This window comes from Salvelinus sp. IW2-2015, linkage group LG16, assembly GCF_002910315.2.
Source record: "Salvelinus sp. IW2-2015 linkage group LG16, ASM291031v2, whole genome shotgun sequence".
NCBI lineage: Eukaryota > Metazoa > Chordata > Actinopteri > Salmoniformes > Salmonidae > Salvelinus > Salvelinus sp. IW2-2015.
This window is the reverse complement of record NC_036856.1, coordinates 31,753,277-31,778,826: the sequence shown is the minus strand read 5'-3', so window position 1 is coordinate 31,778,826 and position 25,550 is coordinate 31,753,277. Positions and strand designations below refer to the sequence as shown.

Here is a 25,550-nt window from a genome sequence, read left to right as displayed (position 1 = left end):
GCACCCACAGAGAGGTGTGGGAGCAGTGTGACGTGTCTCTGTGTGCCTTTGTTATGGCCTGGTGTGTCAATGCCTTTCTGTGCATGTGTTGGGATGTTTGTGTGTGGTGTGTGTGTGTGTGTGTGTGGTGTGTGTGTGTGTGTGTGTGTGTGTGTGTGTGTGTGGTGTGTGTGGTGTGTGTGTGTGTGTGTGTGTGTGGTGGTGTGTGTGTGGTGTGGTGGTGTGGGGGTAGGTGTATGGGTGTGTGTACATACTTGTGTCTAAGTGAGTGTAGGCCTGTCTGGTACAGTGAGTCTAGATCAGTCCTGTAGTCCGGTGATCTGTGCCTACATTCTAAGTGATGGTACGTGGCACTGTGTTATGTGTGTTGGTTTTCTATCCTTGTGGGGACCTATAATCAACAAAAGTCCCCACAAGGATAGCAAAACAAGGAAATACGTGGGGACAAAGGCTATTTTTAAACTTAGGGGTTAGGTTTAGGGTTAGGGTTACAATTAGGGTTAGGAGTTAGGTTTAGGATTTGGGTTAGGGTTAAGGTTATGGTAAGGATTAGGTTCAGGGTTAGGGGTTAGGAAAAATAGGATTTTGAATGGAAAAATGTTTTGGGTCCCCACGAGGATAGAAGAACATAACGTGTTTGTGTGTAGCCTATCTGGTACAGAGAGTCCAGGTAAGTCCCTGTCTAAGTGGCAGTAGGTAAGTGCAATAGCAGCAGTATGGATATTACACAGGGGTTGGAACCGGTTCAGGGAACAGAACAGAAAACTGTAAAAAAATAGAAATATTCACGGAACAGAATCAGAACCGGGAACGAAAGTGATCTATACTGTTCCGGAACAGAACCGTTATTTGAAAAGAATGGGAACCGGTTAATAATGTTATTTTACACTCTGGTCCCACAAAAAACACAACTAAGTGCCTATGCAAAGCCCTCCATCTTTCAATCAGAAACTTCATCCAGTGTCTGGCTGCCTGCCTTCTGTCTGCCTGCCTGCTGTCTGCCAGCTGAAAATCTTTGCCAGAGTGTGTGCGTGTAGTCTAGCAGCCCCTCCCCCTCCAAAGCATAGCTGTAGCCTACTGACATTAAAAGCGTGATTCAGAAGATAGGGAGAGCAATTTTTAATTAGAGAAGAATGGATTAACTTTTTAAATGCCAGTTAGGTGTACTACAGTTATCACATTTTACATTGGATGTATTAACTACAAAAAGGTAAGAGGTGTTTTAAATTCTGGTACCGCTCTGCACACACAAGCTTGTTAGCTAGATACCAAGCTTTGGTCCAATATTAAATCTCTGATGTTCAAAGACATTCAAAGTTCCTTCATAGAAGCCACTCTGGAGGCATAATTCTGTGGGCCTAATTCAGATAATGCATGTCAACACAAGATGCCCAGCGCTTCAAGCCAAGCGTCCTCCTCCACCCTCTCTCGCTTCCCACCCGCAAAATGTCAGTTGTATCTCGCCCCCTACACTTGTCTTTCCATCACTCAAACAACTCACTGAGCTTTAGCTTGCCCACTCCCTAGCAAGCTGCTCTATCCACACTGTATACTTGGTAAAGTAAATTAATGTCACGCTAAATGTAAAAAAAAATATAATTTCAGAGGTTTAAAAAGGAACAGAAGGAACAATATAAACCTGGACTTTTTTTTGGTTCAAACCAGTTCAGAACTTTATGTTACTGGTCAGAATAGTGGAACGGAACGAAAAAATTCATTACTCTGTTCAGAACAAAACGATTGGAAAATAATTTTGGTTCCAACAACTGGTATTACATAAACCAATCTCACCCCATTAAAATAATGATATGATTCTGCACATGATAAAACATTAATGGACCTATAGCAGCTAGGGCGTGGCTCTGTGACAGAGAAGATGAGCTAGAGTTCGAAGTCACACACACACACCACACACACACACACACAACACACACAACACACACACACACACACACACACACACACACACACACACACACACACACACACACACACACACGGGACAATAGAATATAAGAGCTAGAGTCTCTCTGCACTGGACAGGTGTGTTGTGTTCGTGTTTGTGTGTTGTTGTCGTGGCATAATTGGTTGCTGTATGTGTGTGTGTGTGTGTGTTTGTGTGTGTTTGTGTGTGGATACCTGTGAGGGGTGTAGGAAGGGTTCAGGCGAGGCCAGGTTGGTCTGTACAGACAGGCTCTTCTCCAGTAGTGCCCGAGGGAAGCCCAGTCTGTCGAAGGTGCTGCGTTTCCAGTGGTAATGCCCGTGGTGCCCGTCGCTCTGTGCTAACGCCTCGTCCTCGCTAAACGCCCTCACCACTGGGCCTGGCAGGGGCAGGGGCACCGCCCCATCGCTCTCGTACCCGTCTTTAGACCCTCCTCCCTGGTTAGAGCCCCTGGCCGAGCCCCCTTCCCCCGGGGCTGATTCCCAACTGCTCCTCTGTTTCATCACTTGCTGGGCCTCCCACGCCAGCCTGGCCTGGTTCAACACTGCCTCTGACAGGGTCCCCGACATCAGCCCCTCCTCCCAGTCCGCCCCAACACCACCACCCCCTCCACACCTCCCCAGCTCCTGGGGCAGGGAGGGTTTCCGGGTCTTGCGTTTGCGGTTCCCCCCGGGCGAGAAGCCCCCTCCACCTGTAGACCCAGAGAGGGAGAGGGAGTGGTGCTGACTGGAGCACCAGGACATAGAGTCCTCGTAGAGCAACCTCTGGCCTCCGCCCTCGCCCCCCTCCTCGCTCCCGTAGTCCAGCAGCAGCCGGGGGTCCCGTATCAGACTCTGGCTGTGTTGGAGGGTGTAGGAGCCTCCGTAGGAGCCCCCATACCCCCCCATGGAGGATGGGGTGGCCGTGGAGGTCCCGTAGTGAAGGAGCCGGTCGGCTGTCTTAGAACGTGGGCTGGAGGAGGACTGTTGGAGGAGGGGGAGGAGGAAGAAGATGACTTTATTGTATAATGTACACGAATGTCCAACTGGTGCCAGCAACCCTCCAGTTACCGTCCTACTGTCAGACATGGGATTCGAGCCGGCAACCCTCCGGTGGCTGGCCTATCTCTCTAACCTCTAGACTACCTACCTGTTCCACGTAGACCAGCTGTTTGACATACTCCTTCCCAGCAGGGCTGTACTCCAGACTCTGGGTCTTCTCTGGACACTTCTGTCTGGTCAGCACCAGCTGGCCGTAGGGGGAGTGGCTCTGTTTGGGAGAGTGATAGAGGGGAGTCGCCGAGGAGGGCTTTCCCCGGGCCGGGGACTTCCCTGTGCCATACAGCAAGGAGGAGTCAGAGCCCAGGTGGTGCATCACGTCCGTGGGCGGTTCCTCGTAGATGGGCGGGGGCTGGTACTAGAATCATAAAAAACAATAAGTGTACCAAAAAAGTGTAGAAACTGCACATAGAAAAGACAGGCGACAATCAAATCCTAGTGCAATTAAAATCAATCATAACAAGACCGATCACACAGGGACACTGGGAAAGACACAAAGAGGCAAGTAAAACAGAGTCAATCACAGAGCATACCATAGACTAGCTGAAAGAGGTGTGTTTTTACATGTTTTATGAACGTGTTTCTGACACTATGTTGTAGTGTCGTACCTCCGAGGGGGGCTCCTCGTAGAGGGGTGGTTCGTAGGCGTAGCGGGGGGAGGAGGGCTGTGAGTCGGCCGAGGGGCGACGGTGTGTCCCGGTACCTCCGCCCCCTAGCTCCGCCCGTTTCGGGAAGGGCGACTGGCGACGGTCGACGTAGAGGATTGGAGAGCCGTCGGGGCCGGTGTCATGGGGGGCGGAGCCTCCAGAGGAACGGCGGGTACGGGAGGCGGTGCCGGTGCCAGGTGCGGGGGTGAGGGTAGGGGGGTCGCAGGGGGAGTAACCGTTCCCCTGGTGAGAGAGGAAGCTGGGTTCTCTGTCTGTCACCTTGATCAGCATCCGCTCCTTGGTACCTGTGTTCCATCTGAATGGAGAGGTTCTGAGGGGGTAGGCAGAGAGAGGTAGAGTGAGAGAGAGAGTTAATTAATGTATTTGGCACAGAGGACAAAGGAGCTGTCAGGTGTGATTCTGTTCAGTTACTGGTGTGTGGTGTCCAAAGTAAATCCTGACTAAGTTTGAACACAGACACAGCATAGCATTTCAACTTTCCCATAGATGAGTTAGTGGTTGGAAGAGAACAGAACAGTCAGAGACAGGAGTGAAACCCCTAGCCTGGTCCCCGATCTGCTTGTGCTCTCTTTCCAACTCCTGTGGCCTAACAATGACCATAGGAGTTGGCAAGGCAGCACAAAGAGATCTGGGACCAGGGTGTGAAGCCATTGTTCTACACAGCAGACAGGACAGCAATGTCCTGACCTGCTGCTCAGGAGACAGGTACAACTGGACCCTGGCAGGGAAGCTACACTTAAACCTAATCATGGTATTCTCATAAAATATTGTTGTATTCTTATGGATTGTTTTAATGCAATATATTAACTGTGTATCACAATACTGAGTGTTTTTCAGTGAACACCCAACAACAGAGAGAAACTGTGAGAGAAATACAAATGATGAGTTTTAGGAGAGAGGGGGAGAGAGATAGAGATGGAGTGAGGGAAGGAGAAAGGCAGAGAAAGAGAGAGAGAAAAAAGTGTGAAATCGATTGCAGCACTAGCCACCCTCGGCTTCAATAGTTCCACACTCTGAGTGTGTGTGTGTGTGTGTGTATTGAGGGGGTAGGATTAAGGATTACAGGGTTGTGTATGTTGGGTTAGACCACACTGTGCTAGGGAGCCATTAGATACAAAACCACCTCTACTCTTTTTCCCCCCTCACTCCCTCTCTCCACATCTCCTCTATCATCTCTTGTTCTCCCTCCTGGCCTCTCTGTCACTCCCTTGTCTGTCTTCTCTCCTTCCATCCAGCTCTTTAAATATCTCTCTCTTTCCCTCTCTCCCTAGAAAATCAGGATACAGTGAACATTGTTCCTCCTTTCCCTAGCCATAAATGATTCCTATACATTTGACCTTCAAATCAATTTACACCCTGCATCTCACTGCTGACTTGCCTCTGAAGCTAAGCCTGGTTGGTCTCTGGATGGGAGACCAGATGCTGCTGGAAGTGGTGTTGGAGGGCCAGTAGGGGGCACTCTGGTCTAAGGCGATCCATATGCCCCAGAGCAGTGAAGGGGACATTGCCCTGCGTAGGGTTTCGTCTTTCGGATGGGACGTTAAACGGATGGCATGACTCTCTATGGTCATTAAAAATCCCATGACAGTTATTGTAAGAGAAGGGGTGTTAACCCTGGTGTCCTGGCTAAGTTCCCAACCCATTCCATCATGGCCACCTAATCATCCCCCTCATTCCTAATTGGTGTATATCACTCCTCACCTCTTTAAATGATGTGTTTTGAACATTCTGGCACAAAAATGGTTGCAGTGCATTATCCATGTAGGTGCCACACATTGGTGGTGGATGAGGTGAGTCTCRCCCTTACTGTGTAAAGCACTTTGAGTTCCTCAGTTGGTAGAAAAGTGCTATATAAATCCAATCAATGAATTATGTTCCTCTGAGTCTCTCCCTCCACAATAACTCTCCATGAGAGTTATTTAAGGTACTCTTCAAAGAGGTAGGGTTTCAGATGTTTTCGAAAGATGGGCAGGTACTCTGCTGTCCTGATTTTAGGGGGAAGCTTGTTCCACCATTGGGGTGCCAGGACAGAGAAGAGCTTTGACTGGGCTGAGCTCTTTGACTGGGCTGAGTGGGAGCTGCCCTCCTGTAGGGGAGAGCCAAGAGATCAGAGGTGGCGGAATGGAGTGTTCCGGTTGGGATGAAGGGTTTGAGCATAGCCTGAAGGTAAGGAGGGGCAGTTCCCCTTGCTGCTCCGTAGGCAAGCACCAGGGACTGAAGATGATGCAAGCTTCGACTGGAAGCAAGTGGAGTGTGCGGAGGAGTGGGGTGACATGGGAGAACTTAGGAAGGTTGAACACCAGGTGTATTGACTGGGCGTGGCTTTAGCCATTGCAACGATTTAATTAACTCAATCAATGTGATCAACCAACCTGTCACCAACCAACTCTTAAAATGACGTCAAATCAAAGGGGAATTTGGAGCACCTGCATCATTTGATGGACATCAGACACACGTACTGTATGAGCACAAACCCAGCAGGAGATGGAGAAGAGAGTGTGTGATGTGTATGTGTTCAGGTGAGGGCAGGCAGGTTGGGCTGACAGCTGCAGTCTGTCGCTTCTCTGCTTCTGAAGATCAACTCCAGATGGCTGTGAGATCTGGCTTTCTCCACATACATTATGGATCTGACACACGCACGCACGCACGCACGCACGCACGCACGCACGCACACACACACACACACACACACACACACACACACACACACACACACACACAGGCTTAGTGTATACAATGCATTATGGATCTGTTCATCAATATGCTGGACCTTCAGGAAGACTGAACTCCACAGCACTACAGAAAAACCTCCACTAACCGTTGCACCCGCACATTGACTCTGTACCGGTTCCCCCTGTATATAGCCTCCCTACTGTTATTTTACTGCTGCTCTTTAATTATTTGTTACTTTTATTTCTTATTTTTCTTTAGGTATTTTTCTTAAAACTGCATTGTTGGTTAAGGTCTTGTAAGTAAGCGTTTCACTTTTGTATTCGGCGCATGTGACAATTTGATTTGATTTGAAAACTCCTCTCTGCCACTCAGTTCTAAACCTCATCTGTCTGTCCCTATCTCCCTAATGATGATACTATAACACTTTTTGCATAAACAGTGTTACAGACAAATGTATTAACATCCAGAAGACATTGTGTGATTTCTGTGAGGGGATGAACCACCCTTCTGTGTGGTTCAATAAAGAGAACACTTTATATTTAGGATGATGGCAATGCATTGGCACACACACACACACACACACACACACACACACACACACACACACACACACACACACACACACACACACACACACACACACACACACACACACACACACACACACACACACACACACACACACCAGGGTTTTTGTTAGGAAAATGTGGAGATGGACATTTGACCGGCAGCATTTTTATTTAACGGACATTTGAGAAATTTACCAGACTAATGCATTGCGTGCATAACCTGATTCAGGCATCCACCCCTGTGCTCAGAATGACAGAAATCCCATTTAGATGATGGTAATTCATCTTAACAGAACATGCAAGTTGAGGATGCAGCGACGTGCATCCTTCTTACTGAATTCCAATGTACACATTGAAGATGTTGGAATAACTGTCCACATTTACTTTTCTTCAGACAACAAGACGAGTAACAAACAGCAACATCACTATGTCAATGTCAATTATGTCAATCTACTATCCCCCATAGTAGGACAAATTCACCTATTCTATTGGTCAGCTTGTCGTTCTGTGCGAGAAAGAAACAGCCTATTCCAAACAGACTCTGGGACAGTTGTGGGACGATAGATCCCCACAACCAGTAGGCCTAGGATACATAAACATTTAAATAAACGTTAAAAAACAATGAGGCTGATGCAACAGATCAGAACGTCTTGCTTAAAATGTTGATAACCTATTGCTTCTTCACATTATAAGTGCAGCACTGCACACAAGGCAGTAGGCTACGCTCGCATGTTCCTTCCATAATGCAGTTAGCGGGAAAACATAGTTGTCAAAAGCACAACGCACATGCGAGCGGTTTCATGTGACCGAGATGAAAATATGCATTCGAGATTTTGAAAGAGGGGAGATCTAAAGATGCAACAACTACCATAGGTTACTAATATGACTAGGATTGTGCCTTTGACTACTGAACAATTAAATAAAGTTGATTTGAAAACCAATAGAACATGAGAGAAATAGGCTACTGGTTTCAATGGCATATGGAAGTCTTTATAAAATAATCGCCTCCCCGTTTCTATGATCGGATTTTACTTTGAAGCAAGGTAAGACATGCCTCATAATATGAAGTATAATATGAAGTAAAACATTCAGGTTTCAAACAATTAAGTATATGTTTTAAGTTTTCAAAATGCAAACTGCCTCCAGCTCATTGCAAAGTGGTGTGTGACACGCCTGCCTACCGTTGCCTAAATGTACTTGAATGGAGAATGGAAAGCACGCTTCAATTACCAGTTGAGAAATAAAAATAGTAGCTCTTTTTAATCGTGGGTATCAAAACTGTTTTTAACACGTGATTGCATTCAGAATTGTTACACAATGATTGGGCTTATAAAAGCACATGCTTCACTCCAGCAGCAACGAATGAGCTGCTGGAGAGCAGAGCTCTCGCGCTGTCTGCCAGACAGCTCTCACCTTGTCTGGCAGTGCTCTCGCGCTGTCTGGCAGATTTTCCGCTCATAGACTCTGTATCTGTATACATACACACCAATTTAATTCCACAAAATGATGCTAATTAACCTATAGACCAATAAGCATGACTGGTCAAATGTATTTACATCTACTGGTATTTCCAGTAGATGTAAATACAGCCGGCTATTACCGGCTAAAGGAAATCCTGACACACACACACAAACACTACTGGGCAGACAGTGACATAGTGGGAAATAGGATGGCTCAAAGACAATCTTCACTTCAGTAAATTCAGACCCTTCTTTTTGTCTTTCCTTCAAACGTCTTCTCATCTCTCTCTCGCTCTCGCTCTCTCTCTCTCTCTCTCTCTCTCTCTCTCGCTCTCTCTCTCGCTCTCTTTCTCCACGGTTATTAAATGGAATCCTTGTCTTTTTCTGTGGACCTCAAGGTCAATACCCACAATCCATCTTGGAGACAAACCACAGTTTCCACTTCATAAATAAACTAGGCTTTTTTTCATATATTTAAAAAATATATATATTTTTAACCTATATTTAACTAGGCAAGTCAGTTAAGAACAAATTCTTATTTAAAATGACGGCCTACACCGGCCAAACCCGGACGACGCTGGGCCAATTGTGCGCTGCCCTATGGGACTCCCAATCAGGTTTGGTTGTGATACAGCCTGGATTCGAATCAAGGTGTCTGTAGTGATGCCTCTAGCACTGAGATGCAGTGCCTTAAACGTCTGCGCCACTAGGGAGCCCAAAAAAAGCTTAAATTCGCAAGTCAGAAAAGTCTGTATAGCCTTCTCCCGCTAGAATTAACGATATGCATCTTCTAGTGATCTAGGACAGGCGCCTGCCAGTCACAAAGCGAGGGGTGACAGGGAAACTGCTGGTTTGTCAGTCTGCTGTCTGTCCCGCCTCTCGGTATCCGTTTTATTTTTGTATGCTAGGGTTGGCAGCAGTAGAATTTCCTTTCACAGAGGAGGGAGAGCATGATGCTTCTTCATCGTCTCCTGTGAGTGAATTTACACGTCCCATGTAATGTACGTGGTAACAATTAGTTGAAATCCACTTAATTATTGTTTTGTGGCACATTCATTTATTTTATTTTGTGTGTTTAATAGGCCACGGAGTTGGGGCGCATAGACTATTTATTGTGCTTTGATTGACGACCTAACAGCAAGTGTTGACTAGTTTATAAAAGGTGTAGAACGTACTGAACAAAGTCAATCTCCTATATCCCATTGATATTCATGGGAGCCTGACTTTGTATAAAAGTGGGGGTGCACAATCTGGCGGGGGGTCTGGGGGCCCTCCCCATGAAAGTATTAGCATTTGTTTTTACTCCTGAAAAACAAACATCATTATGGCAATTCATATCTTGCAGTAAAACTGCAAATATTACTTTAATCTCAAGAGAAGACAGGTTCAACGTTAAAAAAGGTTATTTTACATAGAAAATAGTCCTGATCATATAGGCCTAGATGATATCCCAAACAACTAACAACACACTGAATTCATATATTTTTTTGTCATTTTAATTGTAAATTCATGTCTTCCTACTCAATACCACAACTAATTTGACCAAATCTGGGAGGTAAAGTCATAAAATGATTTAATAATGTTGCTGTGTATTTTGGGTGGAATCAAATAAAATAAAATAAAATTTGTCACATGTGCCGAATACCGTGAAATGCTTACTTCCAAGCCCTGAACCAACAACGCAGTTTTAAGAAAATAGGATTAAGAGAAAATTGACTAAATAAACTAAAGTAAAAACAATATATATATAAAAAGTAACACAATAAAATAACAATAACGAGGCTGTATACAGGGGCTACCGGTACCGAGTCAATGTGCGGGGGTACAGGTTAGTCAAGGTCATTTGTAGATGTAGGTAGAGGTAAAGTGACTATGCATAGATAATAAACAGTGAGTAGCAGCAGTGTAAAAACAAAGGGGGGGTCAATGTAAATAGTACGGGTGGCCATTAGATTAGAATGTACAGTGCAATCGGAAAGTATTCAGACCACTTCCCTTTTCCACATTTTGTTACATTACAGACTTTTCCTAAAATTGATTTAATAAATTGTTTTACTCATCAATATACACACAATATCCCATAATGACAAAGTGAAAACAGGTTGTTAGAAATAGAAATCCCTTATTTACATAAGTATTCAGACCCTTTGCTATGAGACTCAAAACTGAGCTCAAGTGCATCCTGTTTCCATTGATCATTCTTGAGATGTTTCTACAACTTGATTGGAGTCCACCTGTGGTAAATTCAATTGATTGGACATGATTTGGAAAGGCACACACCTGTCTATATAAGGTTCCACAGTTGACAGTGCATGTCAGAGCAAAAACCAAGCCATTAGGTCGAAAGAATTGTCCGTAAAGCTCAGAGACAGGATTGTATCAAGGCACAGATCTGGGGAAAGGGACCAAAAAATGTCTGCAGCATTGAAGGTCCCCAAGAACACAGTGGCCTCCATCATTCTTAAATGGAAGGAGATTGGAACCACCAGGACTCTTCCTAGAGCTGGCCGCCCGGCCACACTGAGCAATCGGGGGAGAAGGGCCTTGTTCAGGGAGGTGACCAAGAACACGATGGTCACTCTTACAGAGCTCCAGAGTTCCTCTGTGGAGATGGGAGGAGTCTCTGAATGTCCTTGAGTGGTCCAGCCAGAGCCCGGACTTGAACCCAATCCAACATCTCTGGAGAGACCTGAAAATAGCTGTGCAGTGATGCTCCCCATCCAACCTGACAGAGCTTGAGAGGATCTGCAGAGAATAATGGGAGAAACTCCCCAAATACAGGTGTGCCAAGCTTGTAGCATCATACCCAAGAAGACTCAGGGCTGTAATCGTTGCCAAAAGTGCTTCAACAAAGTACTGAGTAAAGGGTCTGAATACTTATGTTTTTATTTGTAATACATTTGCAAACTTTTCTAAAAACCTGTTTTTGCTTTGTCATTATGGGGTAGTTATTGTGTGTAGATTGATGAGGAAAACAAACAATTTAAACAAATTTAGAATAAGGCTGTAACTTCACAAAATGTGGGAAAAAATCTATGGGTCTGAATACTTTCCGAATGCACTGTACCAGAGGCCACCAAAATAGAGCTCGTTCTATTGCCCCATTGAACCCCCCCAGCCAGGAACTCCCTGGCTGGCTACTTTTTCTAGGCTACTCCCATGGCTAATCCATGTCCTTAACGAAAACACTGCAAACCAGTCCCTTTCTTTAATGTCCTGGAATCACAAAAACCCTAGAGAACAACTAGTACTGGACCACACACTGCCCAACATCACTGACATTATTAATGAACTCTGAAATCCACACAAAACCACTGAACACTACCTCTCTTAAGGGGACATACTGACTGAAAATGTGTGTGTGCATGCGTGTGTGTGTGTGTGTGTGTGTGTGTGTGTGTGTGTGTGTGTGTGTGTGTGTGTGTGTGTGTGTGTGTGTGTGTGTGTGTNGTGTGTGTGTGTGTGTGTGTGTGTGTGAGAGAGGAGAGCTGGTTTGTCAGCTCTGGCAGAGACAAGAGCAGAGAACACATTTACAGGACAAAGAGGAGAGAGAGGGAGATAGAGATGGAGCGAGAGAGAGAGATGGGCAAATAGAATGTCAGAGAACCTACAGGATTTGTGGTTGTGGTCATGGTTCTGTATAAGACTTAGATACCCCTCTGCCTCCTCCCTGTGGTGGAGTTAGAGTTAAGATTGTGGTCGGGTCATGGTCAGGGGAAGTGTAGTGTATGTAGTTACCTGTCTGACTCCTCTCTGTTCCCCTGTTTCTCTGATGCGGTCAGTTCCTGGTCCAGTGAAGATGAGGTGCTCCCCTCTCTACTGACCGCACTGCTCTTTCCCGGGCTGTTATCAGCTGACGTCCTGCCCCCTCTTTCTCCCCCTGTCCCTCCCCCTACCGGGCAGGGAACATCCGTGTGCTGCTTCAGCGTCTGTAGCTTGGCGAGGGGGATGATGTCACAGGCCTGAGGGCGGTGCCAGACAGTGCGTTGCGTGGAAGCATTGTAGTAGTAGAAGCGGGAGGTGTTGGGGTCAAACAGCTCCCACCACTGGTTGTCCCCTGTCCTCTTAATACGTACCCCTTGAGGGGGGTCCCACACACACTCTCCGGTGAGGAGGTTGGCATACATGCGTTCCCGCGTGCGTGGCTCTATGATCTCCACCCACTCCAACCTGCAGAGGGGGACAGAGGAGAATAGACAAGAGATGAATACAACTGTACTATAGTATCATGCATCAATTCCTATTACTATTTTATTCTAATTCCTAATTCTATAGTGTAAAGCTTATATGAGCCTCTTCGCAAACATGACTTTGGCTTCGAGATTTGAGCTTCTCTACAGCTGTGAGTCTGCCTCTTCCTATCCTCTCCTGTGGAAGCCAGCTGCATGGGTCAGATGTGACAACAACCTGCATTATCCAGGCCACACCACATAACACACAGACAACCTCAAATCAAATCACATTTTATTTGTCACATGCTACGAATACAGCAGCTGTAGACCTTACCGTGAAATGCTTACTTACAAGCCCTTGACCAACAATGCAGTTCAAGAAAAGAGTTAAGAAAATATTTACTGAATAAACAAAAGTAAAAATTGTAAAATTAAAATAAAAAGTAACACAATAAAAATAACGAGGCTATATCCACGGGGTACCGGTACGAGTCAATGTGCGGGGGTACAGGTTAGTCAAGTTATTTTGTAAATGTAGGTAGGGGTAAAGTGACTATGCATAGATAATAAACAGCGAGAAGCAGCAGTGAAAAAACAAATGGAGGGAGGGCGTGTCAGTGTAAAAGTTCAGGTGGCCATTTGATTAATTGTTCAGCAGTCTTATGGCTTGGAGGTAGAAGCTGTTAAGGAGCATTTTGGTCCTAGACTTGGCACTCCGGTACCGCTTACCGTGTGGTAGCAGAGAGAACAGTCTATGACTAGGGTGGCTGAAGTCTAAGTCTTTTTGGGCCTTCCTCTGACACTGCCTGGTATAGAGGTCCTGGATGTCAGGAAGCTTGGTCCCAGTGATGTACTGGGCCATACACACTACCCTCTGTAGTGCCACCCTTCCTGACACCCTAGACCCACTCCAATAGGTCCACAGACAATGCAATCACAATCACACTGCACACTGCCCTAACCCATTTGGACAAGAGGAATAGCTATGTAAGAATGCTGTTCATCAATTACAGCTCAGCATTTAACACCATAGTACCCTCCAATCTCGTCATTAAGCTCGAGACCCTGGGTCTTGACCCCGCCCTGTACAACTGGGTCCTGGACTTTCTGATGGGCCGCCCCCCAGGTGGTGAAGGTAGGAAACAACATCTCCACCCCGCTGATCCTCAACACTGGGGCCCCACAAGGGTGTGTTCTCAACCCTCTCCTGTACTCCCTGTTCACCCATGACTACGTGGCCATGCACGCCTCCAAATCAATCATCAAGTTTGCAGACGACACTACAGTGATAGGCTTGATTACCAACAACGACGAGGCGGCCTACAGGGAGGAGATGAGGGCCCTCGGAGTGTGGTGTCAGGAAAATAACCTCACACTCAACATCAACATCAACATAACAAAGGATATGATCGTTGTAACGGCTTTCGTCTTCCTCCTCTGACGAGGAGTAGTAGGAAGGATCGGAAGACCAGTGCGCAGCGTGGTACGTATCCATATTTATTAGAATACTTTTCAAGAATGAACAAAAAACAATAAACTGACGAAAAACCAACGAAGCTACAGTCCCGAACTAGTGAACACAGAAAAAACAGGAACACACGAACAGGAACAATCACCCACAAAACACACTACAAAACAGGCTACCTAAATATGGTTCCCAARCAGAGACAATGACTAACACCTGCCTCTGATTGAGAACCATATCAGGCCAAACAAGAAACCCCACATAGAAACAGAAAACATAGACTGCCCACCCCAACTCACGCCCTGACCATACTAAAACAAAGAAAAACCAAAAGAAACTAATGTCAGAACGTACAGATCCCCCCCCCACTTCCGGCCGCAAAACCTGAACCTATAGGGGAGGGTCTGGGTGGGCATCTGTCCGTGGTGGCGGCTTGGCGCTTGACGGTGACACCACTCCACATTGTCTTGTCCGCTTCAGTGACGTCCTTTGAGCGGCGACCCTCCGCCAACCTTGGCCTAGGAACCCTAATAAAGGGCCCCACTGGACGAGGAGTGCCTCTGACTGAGGCAGCTCCGACTGAGGGGCAGCTCGGACGAGAGCCTCGGATGCAGCCTCCAGACTGAGGAAGCTCAGACTGAGGGGTAGCTCAGGACTGAGGGGTAGCTCCGGACAAAGGCAGCTCCGGACTGAAAGGCAGCTCCGGACTGAAAGGCAGCTCCGACTGAAAGGCAGCTCCGGCCTGAGGGCAGCTCTCGCAGCTCCTGATTGGCGGGCGGCTCTGGCACTCCTGACTCGACGGCTCTGCAACTCCTGACGCGGGCGGCTCTGCAGCTCCTGACTGGCGGGCGGCTCTGGCGCTCCTACTGACGGACGGACTAGCGGCTCATAGACTGACGGACGACTCTAGCGGCTCAGGACAGACGGGCGGCTCTGACGGCGCTGGACAGACGGCAGCTCAGGCGGCGCTGGACAGACGGGCAGCTCAGTCGGCGGCGTGGACAGACGGGCAGCTCAGGCGGCGCTGGACAGACGGAAGACTCTGGCCTGCTGAGGCGCACAGTAGGCCTGGTGCGTGGTGCCGGAACTGGTGGTACCGGGCTGGGGACACGCACCACTGGGCGAGTGCGGGGAGCAGGAACAGGGCATACTGGACCCTGGAGGCACACAGTTGGCCTGGTGCGTGGGGCCGGAACTGGTGGTACCGGGCTGGGAACACGCACCTCAAGGCGAGTGTGTGGTGCTGGAACTGGAGGCCTGGTACGTGGTGCTGGCACCGGAGGACTGGTGCAAGGGACTGCCACAGGAGGGCTGGTACGTGGGGCTGCCACAGGAGGGCTGGTGCTTGTAGAAGGCTTGTAGAAGGCACCGGATAGACCGGACCATGGAGACGCACTACAGGTCTCGAGCACCGAGCCTGCCCAACCCTACCTGGCTGGATGCTCACTGTAGCCATGCCAGTGCGGCGAGGTGGAATAAGCCGCACTGGGCTATGTACACGTACAGGAGACACCGTGCGCTCTTCCGCATAACACAGTGTCTGCCCGTACTCTCGCTCTCCACGGTAAGCACGGGAGTTTGGCGCAGGTCTCCTACCTGACTTCGCCACACTCCCCGTGTGCCCCCTCCAAGACATTTTTGGGGCTGCCTCTCTGGCTTCCAGCCGCGCTTTCGTGCAGCCTCTTCATACCACCGCCTCTCCGCTTTCGCTGCCTCCAGCTCAGCCTTTGGGCCAAAAGAACTATGGTCAGAACGTGACAATCGTGGACTTCAGGAAACAGCAGAGGGAGCAGCCCCCTATCCACGTCAAAGCGACAGTAGTGGAGAAGGTGGAAAGTTTTAAGTTCCTTGGTGTACACATCACAGACAAACTGAAATGGTCAACCCACACAGACAGCGTGGTGAAGAAGGTGCAACAGCGCCTCTTCAACCTCGGGAGGCTGAAGAAATTTGGCTTGTCCCCAAAAACACTCACAAACTTTTACAGATGCACAATCGAGAGCATCCTGTCGGGCTGTATCACCGCCTGGTACGGCAACTGCTCTGCCCACAACCGTAAGGCTCTCCAGAGGGTAGTGAGGTCTGCACAACGCATCACCGGGGGCAAACTACCTGCCCCCCAGGACACCTACACCACCCGATGACACAGGAAGGCCAAAAAGATCATCAAGGACAAAAACCACCCGAGCAACTGCCTGTTCACCCCGCTATCATCCAGAAGGCGAGGTCAGTACAGGTGCATCAAAGCTGGGACCGAGAGACTGAAAAACAGCTTCTATCTCAAGGCCATCAGACTGTTAAACAGCCATCACTAACATTGAGTGGCTGCTGCCAACATACAGACTCAATCTCTAGCCACTTTAATAATTAATAATTGGATGTAATAAATGTATCACTAGTCACTTAAACAATACCACTTTATATAATGTTTACATACCCTACATTACTCATCTCATATGTATATACTGTACTCTATACCATCTACTGCATCTTGCCAATGCCGTTCGGCCATCGCTCAACCATATATTTATATGTACATATTCTTAATCATTCCTTTACTCTTGTGTGTATAAGGTAGTTGATGTGAAATTGTTAGATTACTTGTTAGATATTACTGCACGGTCGGAACTAGAAGCACAAGCATTTCGCTACACTCGCATTAACATCTGCTAACCATGTGTATGTGAGCAACAAAATTTGATTTTGATTTGATTTTGAATTTTACGGTCAGATGCCGAGCAGTTGCGATGCAACTGGTCAGGATGCTCTCGATGGTGCAGCTATAGACCTTTTTTAACGATCTGGGGACCCATGTGTCACGTTCCTGACCTTATTTCCTTTGTTTTGTCTTTGTTTAGTTGGTCAGGACGTGAGCTGGGTGGGCATTCTATGTTATGTGTTTCTATGTTGGGTTCATTGTTAATTAGCCTGATATGGTTCTCAATCAGGGGCAGGTGTTTTAGGTTTCCTCTGATTGAGAACCATATTAAGGTAGGCTGTTTTCACCATTTGTTTGTGGGTGATTGTTCCTGTGTCAGTGTTTGTGCCACACGGGACTGTTTTCGTTCGTTTACCAAATCTTTCCAGTCTTCTGAGGGGGAAAAGGTGTTGTTGTGCCCTCTTCACAACGTTTTTTGGTGTGGTTGGATCATAAAAGTTTGTTGGTGATGTGGACACCAAGGAACTTAAAACTCTCAACCCGCTCCACTACAGCCCCGTCGATGTTAATGGGGGCCTGTTCAGCCCACCTTTTCCAGGAGTCCACGATCAGCTCCTTTGTCTTGCTCACATTCGGGGAGCGGTTGTTGTCCTGGCACCCCACTGCCAGGTCTCCCTATAGGCTGTCTAATCGTTGTCGGTGATCAGGCCTACCACGGTTGTGTCATCAGCAAACGTAATGATGGTGTTGGAGTTGTGTTTGGCCACGCAGCCGTGGGTGAACAGGGAGTACAGGAGGGGAATAAGCACGCACCCCTGGGGGCTCCCGTGTTGAGGATCAGCGTGGTAGATGTGTTGTTGCCTACTCTTACCACCTTGGGGGTGGCCCGTCAGGAAGTCCAGGGTCCAGTTGCAGAGGGAAGTGTTTGGTCCCAGAGTCCATAGCATAGTGATGAGCTTCGTGGGCACTATGGTGTTGAACGCTGAGCTGTAGTCAATGAACAGCATTCTCACATAGGTGTTCCTTTGGTCCAGGTGGGAAAGGGCAGTGTGGAGTGCAATTGAGATTGCGTCATCTGTGGATCTGTTGCGTCGGTTTGTGAATTGGAGTGGGTCCAGGGTTTCTGGGATAATGGTGCTGATGTGACCTGGGCTACTACTGGACCTGGGCTGGGCGCTGCAAAGAGCTGCTCACCACGGTGTCTGGGTGTGTGCGTGTGTATTTCTCAAATACATAAACACACACCTTCTCTCTCTCTCGCTCCCTCTCTCGTCCTTTCATCCCCACACCCCCCCCCTCTCCCAGTCTAAGTCAGACATAGTATAATGTTATGAATGTGTAAAGCTATGAGAGGGCTGGCCCTCCATCACTAGACTGCCTACTGCCTACCCAGGGTCCCATGCTGCTTTAGCTGTAGGAGTATAATGGATGATGGAAACATCACTCTGAGGCCTTCTACAGCCCTCCTCATCATTAATACCCCATCCATCACAGCTTAGTCTGTCTCCACAACACTCCAACACCACACACACACACACACACACACACACACACACACACACACACACACACACACACACACACACACACACACACACACACACACACACACACACACACACACACACACACAGCCACTCCCCATCCCGGTGTGTGTGTGACATCAGATGGCTTGCTAGGCTGCTCCAGTATATCCAGCTCTCATCACAACAGCAGTACCACTCCTCTATGTTATGCTGTATGAGCCCAACACATCACAGCCTGTTGGACACATGCACTCAGCACAGTTACATACAATACAACCTTGGTTAGGAATTGGACATAGAGTAATATGTGCTAAATATACTATTCATACTATAGTCAACTCCTGATAAATGTTACTGTTTGGGTCAGTTGTGAGTATACTTATATCAGGAGGAGCAAGTAGAAAGAAAGTATTTGAAATGGGATTGGAGAACTGCTATTACTAAATAATATATTGCTGGTACAGGACAGGGCTCCAGGTTAGCAGGGTAGCATTATCCTCCTATTCCCAGCAGTGTAGTTCATTACAGCCTACTGAGCCTGGTCTGCAAAGGGCTGCAGGTTAGCATCATAGCCATTCCCAGCAGTTAGGACCAGCATTTTTACTGCAGCTGTCACATTGACTCCCACAGGGAAGCCATTACTAAAAGGGAAAGCGCTGAGATTACTCACACACACATACTCATACCCACACATGCACGCATGCACGCACGCAAACACACACACACACAGGCCTGATCCCTGACCGATGGAATGCAGCAGGAATACAGTAACAACATGACGCACAGAGAGAGAAAGAGAGAGAGAGAGAGAGAGAGAGAGAGAGAGAGAGAGKGAGAGAGAATAGGTTTGAGGTTTGTGGACGAAGTGGTTTGTGGACAAAGAGAGAGCAGAAAGACAGACAGACAGCTAAGTATAGGGCCTGTCATGACAAATAGTGTCCCCCTGCCAAAAAGTGTCCCCCCCTGCATCACAATGGGATTCGATGAGTTCTAGCTTCTGTTGCTAGGGCTGTTGATAGAACTTGCACAATTCTGACCGGATTAAGTAATGAACCAAAGCGTAAGCGGCTATCCTGGTTGCTTGGCTCTATTTTACCTCGTAGCAGTTGTGAAGGAAGGAGGACGTGGACAGTTCTAGTTTTATTTCACATCATTAGCGCTTGCTCAGTCCGCGCCGTATTATTATATTATTACCTCAGAATTGCTCTCCAAGGATGGTATTTTTGACGGGGACAACCTGCTGACTACCTGCTGCTTTAGAGGACCGAAAAGACTGTAAAGAGAACACTTTCTTTACCATATATTTGTCTTTATATAAGAAAAGATTGTTAAATAGGAATAAATCATTTAAGCTGCTTTTAGATTGACGTTGCTAGCAACTGTACTTATTTACCTCAGCCTGCCTAGTCAGCTACAGTAGCTGGCTAGCTAGCCAGGTAGCTAGCCAGTTTTATTTCGCTAATGTTAGCTAGCTAGCTATTGTAACTGTTATTGTAGCTTTCTGTTTGTATGTAGCTTGCACTTCAATGGCATCCCTCGAGGAGATTTTATTTTATCTTTCCAACCAGGCAAAGTACTATGAAGACACCACTGATCTCGATAAAAGGTGCAACATTCAGAGAAATTCACAATTCAGGGTAACGTTAAGCAGTTAACTTCTATTAGATAACTGGACGGATTTAGCTATGTACAAACATTTTTCAACAACTATTTTCCATCTAGCTAGTTGGTCATCTACATGTTGCTAGCTATACATATAGTTCAGTGGAGGCTGCTGAGGGGAGAATGGCTCATAATAATGGCTGGAATGGAGTAAATGGAATGGTATTAAACACCTGATTTCCATGAGGTTGATACTGTACCATTCCATTGACTCCATTCCAGCCATTATTATGAGCCAATATTTTCTCTTTTATATAAAGGGGATGATGGACATCTTCAACCCACACTTCACCCATAATTGACTTAGTGTTTTTGTTTGTCTATTGCTATTTTTGTATAACACCTGATGTGGTGGAAGTTGTGGAACCAGATCAGAGCGCCTTCGAGGACCACCTTCAGCCTTGGACTGAGAAGGATGTGGAGGTTTTTGACCAGCTAAAAATGTTTGTCCGCTGTTCATTTATTTTCGGGCCCTCCAACATATATGTAAGAAATGTATTTGTAATATGAAATATAATTGCATTTATTCCTGTTTTCAATCAAGCTGAGACTGAACATGGACAAGGCGCAGGAGAAGGGGACCATGTGCTACGACATCCAGGCGAATTACTTGGTTTGGAAGAAGGATGAAAGGAAGGCAAGACCTGGGAAACCTTGCTACTCTTTCGCTCCTAGCTGGGGTCACCATCTGTTAAAGTGAATATAAAAAAATCTCATATAATAACTTTTTGCATTTGAACACAAAATAACCTGAAGCTAGTTTTAATTTCCCTACACTGATATTTTTCTCTGTCTTCCTAGGGTTACCTCGGTGGAAGCCAACAATCTTCTCCAGTTGGAGCAGTTGGACGGTCGACCACTGAAAGCACTAAGCCCTACACTTCGGTGAAGCCCAATAAACAAAGTATGTTAAGCTTTGGTTGATATTTGAGAAAGAAAGAAATGGTAGTTATGCTGAGCTTGTAAAAATGTACATCTTCAATTTATCTCTCCAAATGAATTTAGGACCATCGACTGTCCAAGCCCCCCAGGAGGTATCCCATCCACCAGAACCAGTGAGTTTGGATCAGTCTGATTCTCTGTGCTCTGAGTCGGAGGGGGACCAGCTTGAGATAGGCTATACCTTCCAAAAGTGTTGAAAAGTACATATCTGTCACGTTCTGACCATATTTCTTGTGTGTTTTGCTTGTTTTAGTGTTGTTCAGGACATGAGCTAGGTGGGCATTCTATGTTGTGTGTCTTGTTTGTCCGTTTCTATGTTTGGCCTAATATGGTTCTCAATCAGAGGCAGATGTTTTGTGTTGTCTCTGATTGGGAATCATATATAGGTGGCTTGTTTTGTGTTGGGGTTTGTGGGTGGTTGTTTCCTGTCTCTGCGTTTTCTCTGCACCAGATAGGGCTGTATCGGTTTGCCACATTTTGTTATTTTGTATTTTGTAAGTGTTCACTGTTTAATCGTCATTATTAAATATGTTGAGCACAAGCTACGCTGCGTCTTGGTCCGATCCCTGCTACACCTCCTCTTCAGACGAAGAGGAGGAAGGCTGCCGTTACAGAAGCACCCACCAATCTCGGACCAAGCAGCGTAGCAACGGGCAGCAGCGACAGCAGCAGCAGCGGCCCACTACACAGGACTCCTGGACATGGGAGGAAATTCTGGAGGGTAAAGGACACTGGGCTAACATTGGAGAATATCGCCGCTCTCGTGTAGAGATGGAGGCAGCTAAAGCCCAGGAGCGGTGGTATGAGGAGGCAGCACGGAAGCGTGGCTGGAAGCCCGAGAAGAAACCCCAAAAATGTATTGGGGGGSGCTAAAGAGGAGTGTGGCGAAGTCAGGTAGGAAACCTGCGCCCACTTCCTGTGCTTACCGTGGAGAGCGGGAGTACGGGCAGACACCGTGTTATGCGGAAAAGCGCACGGTGTCTCCTGTACGTGTGCTTAGCCCGGTGCAGTACATTCCAGCTCCACGTATCGGCCGGGCTAGAGTGGGCATCGAGCCAGGTGCCATGAAGCCGGCTCAACACATCTGGTCTCCAGTGCGTCTCCTCGGGCCGGTGTACATGGCACCAGCCTTACGTATGGTGTCCCCGGTTCGCCAACACAGCCCAGTGCGGGTTATTCCACCTCCCCGCATTGGTCGGGCTACGGGGAGCATTAAACCAGGTAAGGTCGGGCAGGCTCGGTGCTTAAGAGCTCCTGTACGCCTTCACGGTCCGGTCTATCCGGCGCCACCTCCCCGCCCCAGCCCAGTACCACCAGTGCCTACARCACGCACCAGGCTTCCAGTGCGTCTCCAGAGCCCTGTTCCTCCTCCACGCACTCWCCCTGTGGTGCGTGTCTCCAGCCCAGTACCTCCAGTTCCGGCACCACGCACCAAGCCTACTGTGCGTATCCAGAGCCCTGTACGCACTGTTCCTTCTCCCCGCACTCGCTCTGAGGTGCATGCCCTCAGCCCGGTACCACCAGTGCCGGTACCACGCACCAGGCCTATAGTGCGCCTCGAGAGTCCAGTGTGCCCTGTTCCTGATCCCCGCACTAGCCTTGAGGTGCGTGTCTCCAGTCCGGTACCACCAGTTCCGGCACCACGCACCAGGCGTGACTGTCACGAGCCGCTAGAGCCGTCCGTTCAGTCAGGAGCCGCCAGAAGCCGCCCGCCAGTCAGGAGCCGCCAGAGCCGCCCGCCAGTCAGGAGCCGCCCGCCAGTCAGGAGCCGCCCGCCAGTCAGAGCCGCCAGAGCCGCCCGCCAGTCAGGAGCCGCCCGCCAGTCAGGAGCTGCCAGAGCCGCCGCCAGTCATGATCTGCCTTCCAGTCATGAGCTGCCCTCCAGTCATGAGCTGCCCTCCAGTCATGAGCTTCCCTCCAGTCATGAGCTGCCTCCAGTCATGAGCTGCCCTCCAGTCATGAGCTGCCTCAGTCATGAGCTGCCCTTCAGTCATGAGCTGCCCTTCAGTCATGAGCTGCCCCTCAGTCCGGAGCTGCCCTTCAGTCCAGAGCTGCCTCTCTGTCCGGAGCTGCCTCTCTGTCCGGAGCTGCCCTTCAAGTCCGAGCTTGCCCCTCTGTCCTGAGCTACCTCTCTGTCCTGAGCTACCTCTCTGTCCTGAGCTACCTCCCTGAGCTACCTCTCTGTCCTGAGCTACCTCTCTGTCCTGAGCTACCTCTCTGTCCTGAGCTGTCTCCTCAATCTAGTGGGGACCTTGGTGAAGATTCCTAGGCCAAGGTCGGGGGCGAGGGTCGCCACTCAAAGGACGCTAAGGAGGGGGACAATGACAATGGTGGAGTGGTGGCCTCGTCCTGCGCCGGAGCCGCCACCGCGGACAGATGCCCACCCAGACCCTCCCCTTGAGTTTTAGGGGGTGCGTTCGGAGTCCGCACCTCAGGAGGGGGGTACTGTCACGTTCTGACCATAGTTCTTGTGTGTTTTGCTTGTTTTATGGAGGTAAATTAATATGGTGTAGCAGACTGCCAGACAGGATGAGTTTTAGTAAGGTTGGATTTCCTGCATTTATAGCCAGGGTGATTAACTGCACTGCACTGATGGAGTGGAAATCACAGAAGATATATGTGGTAGTTGCAACAGCAGAGAAATATTTGGGTGTGAGAGATCTTAGTGCAGAAGATATACAGGAAGTTTTGAGAGACGGGGCTCCATCCTCCCAGGCCGACGTCCTGGTGAAAGATCGTTTAGGGCCAAGTAGTGGGGTGGGGTGGTTGGTTTTGGGGGATAGTATATAGGTGCAGGATTAGATGCTGGTGCAATTTAAGAAGATTCCTAAGAAGAAGACTAAGAATATTTAACGTGGCAGGTTAGATGAATTAGCATGGCAGGTTAGGTGAATTAGTGTGGCAGGTTAGGAGACTGGGGTTAATGTTAGGAATAGAGTTAGGCTTAGCTATAATGCCAAAGATGTAAACAACTGTTGTCCGCGATGCGAAATAAATGGCCATGGGTGTAACTTGATATCAAGAAACGCTTATATCAGAAAACGACCCTAATCGCAGTCTGCAATTACATCCTTCTTAGGCGAATGGGTAAGTAGGTACTGAAGTACCCAAAGAGTTTTGTCATGTTATGTTGCTAGTAGATTATATAAAATGGACAGCTATCGAAGTGCACTGTGCCATATAAAATGAACTGGTCCACTCTGATCTAGCATGGTGTTTGGGGATGGAGTAAGCAAGCTACAACAACTCCATCAACCCTGCACGTTTTGTAGAAATGAATGGTCAAATACCAATCGGATTAATGGAATTGTTTATTACAAGGTATGTCTTCATTTTTGCTGAACTCCCTGATCTTTATTTAGATCATGGTAGCCAAAGTTTGTGAGTTATAGATCTGTCATTCTCTTTGCAAGCAAGTCCAAGAAGTGATAGATCTGTTCTATGTGCAATATTTCTATGCTTCACATTCTTAAGTTTAGTTTTTGAGTCTACCAGCTTCAAACAGCTGAATATACAATATTTTCGGATAAGGAAAATATATTTCACAGCGGTTTAGATGGTACAATGACTGTCTACACTATACATTGCTTGTTTTGTCACATACACTGAAATTAGTTGAACTATTACAATTTTAGCAACCAGGAAATGGTGGAGGGATTTCTGCATAGTACACCTTTAATGTTCTCAGCATCACGTATTTTATAGGGCTCTAGATGTGTGTGAGTGTGTCTATGTGTGTGTGTGTGTTTGTGTGTGTGTATACCACTCAACTGTTTGTGTATTCCATCCATCAAGTCTAAGCACCGATAGTATGGGTGAAACAGTGGGTGAGGTTTTCCCAAACCCAGCTGATAGAATAAAGGGGAGCTGCTGTTATATCCCCTAATTAGCTGTTAATCCTGTATCCATTGCTAATCTAGTCTAATCTAATCAGATTATATAGAGGATGTCATCCATAACCACGGCTCTAATCCACTTTATGACACAGTGGGCCACGCCTAGCCAATCATAACCTGGATAGGCCACATCCAGCCAATCACAGACTAGACTGGCCACGACAAGCCAATCACAGCCTGGATAGGACTCGCTCAGAGTAACAGCCCAGCCAATCCCAGGCTGAATCGGTCTAGTCCCTCCTCTCCTCTGTCTCTAAAGGCCAAATAGGATTCTGTCTGATCTCATTCGTCATCACATCACACATCTGTTCTCACATCTGACAGACAGACACATAGCTGACTCAACTGGGGATGCCTGGCTGTGTGTGGCTGGGCGATATGGCCAAAATATCATATCACAGTATTTGTCAAATTCTGGACAGTATGAAGCTATTTCCTCCAATTTGATGTTTCTGAATAATGCAAGTTCTAACTGTGCTTTATGGGTAGAGCATGGCACCACATTTATTCTAATGGTTTTAATTAGATTTTCTCCATTCTGATTGCTTTATACTGTTCAATCAAACTTCAACCAAAAATATTAGGACAAAACTGACAGTGAAGTAGTCCATTTTGTAGAACATTGCATAGGAATCAAAATTATATTTTGTAGCCTCAAACTCTGGTACTCAACCAATGGTTTCCATTTGCATAGTTATTTCCTCAATTCCTATATTCACTTCCAGCATTTTCGTACATTTCTTCATTTCCTGCACTAATTAGTTATCATTTACACAATGTGTCACGTTTCTTTTGTCTTAGTATGCCTCTATTTCGTCAACAACCCCAAAAATCTTCATGACAATAATTAGTAGTCGATCGATTTCAGAGGGTCTATTT

General features: G+C 47.4%; 1 protein-coding gene across 1 annotated transcript in view; it reads right to left on the bottom strand.

The window, feature by feature from the left end:
* Nucleotides 1-25,550, bottom strand: part of LOC111975466 (rho GTPase-activating protein 39-like) — a 201,781-nt gene that overhangs the window by 31,283 nt on the left and 144,948 nt on the right. The window contains exons 2-5 of the mRNA XM_070447670.1: nt 12,088-12,519; nt 3,588-3,957; nt 3,071-3,337; nt 2,140-2,904 (exon numbers count right to left, since the gene is read on the bottom strand). Of these exons, the coding sequence (XP_070303771.1) occupies nt 2,140-2,904; nt 3,071-3,337; nt 3,588-3,957; nt 12,088-12,519 (1,834 nt within the window). The remainder of the gene's footprint in view (nt 1-2,139; nt 2,905-3,070; nt 3,338-3,587; nt 3,958-12,087; nt 12,520-25,550) is intronic.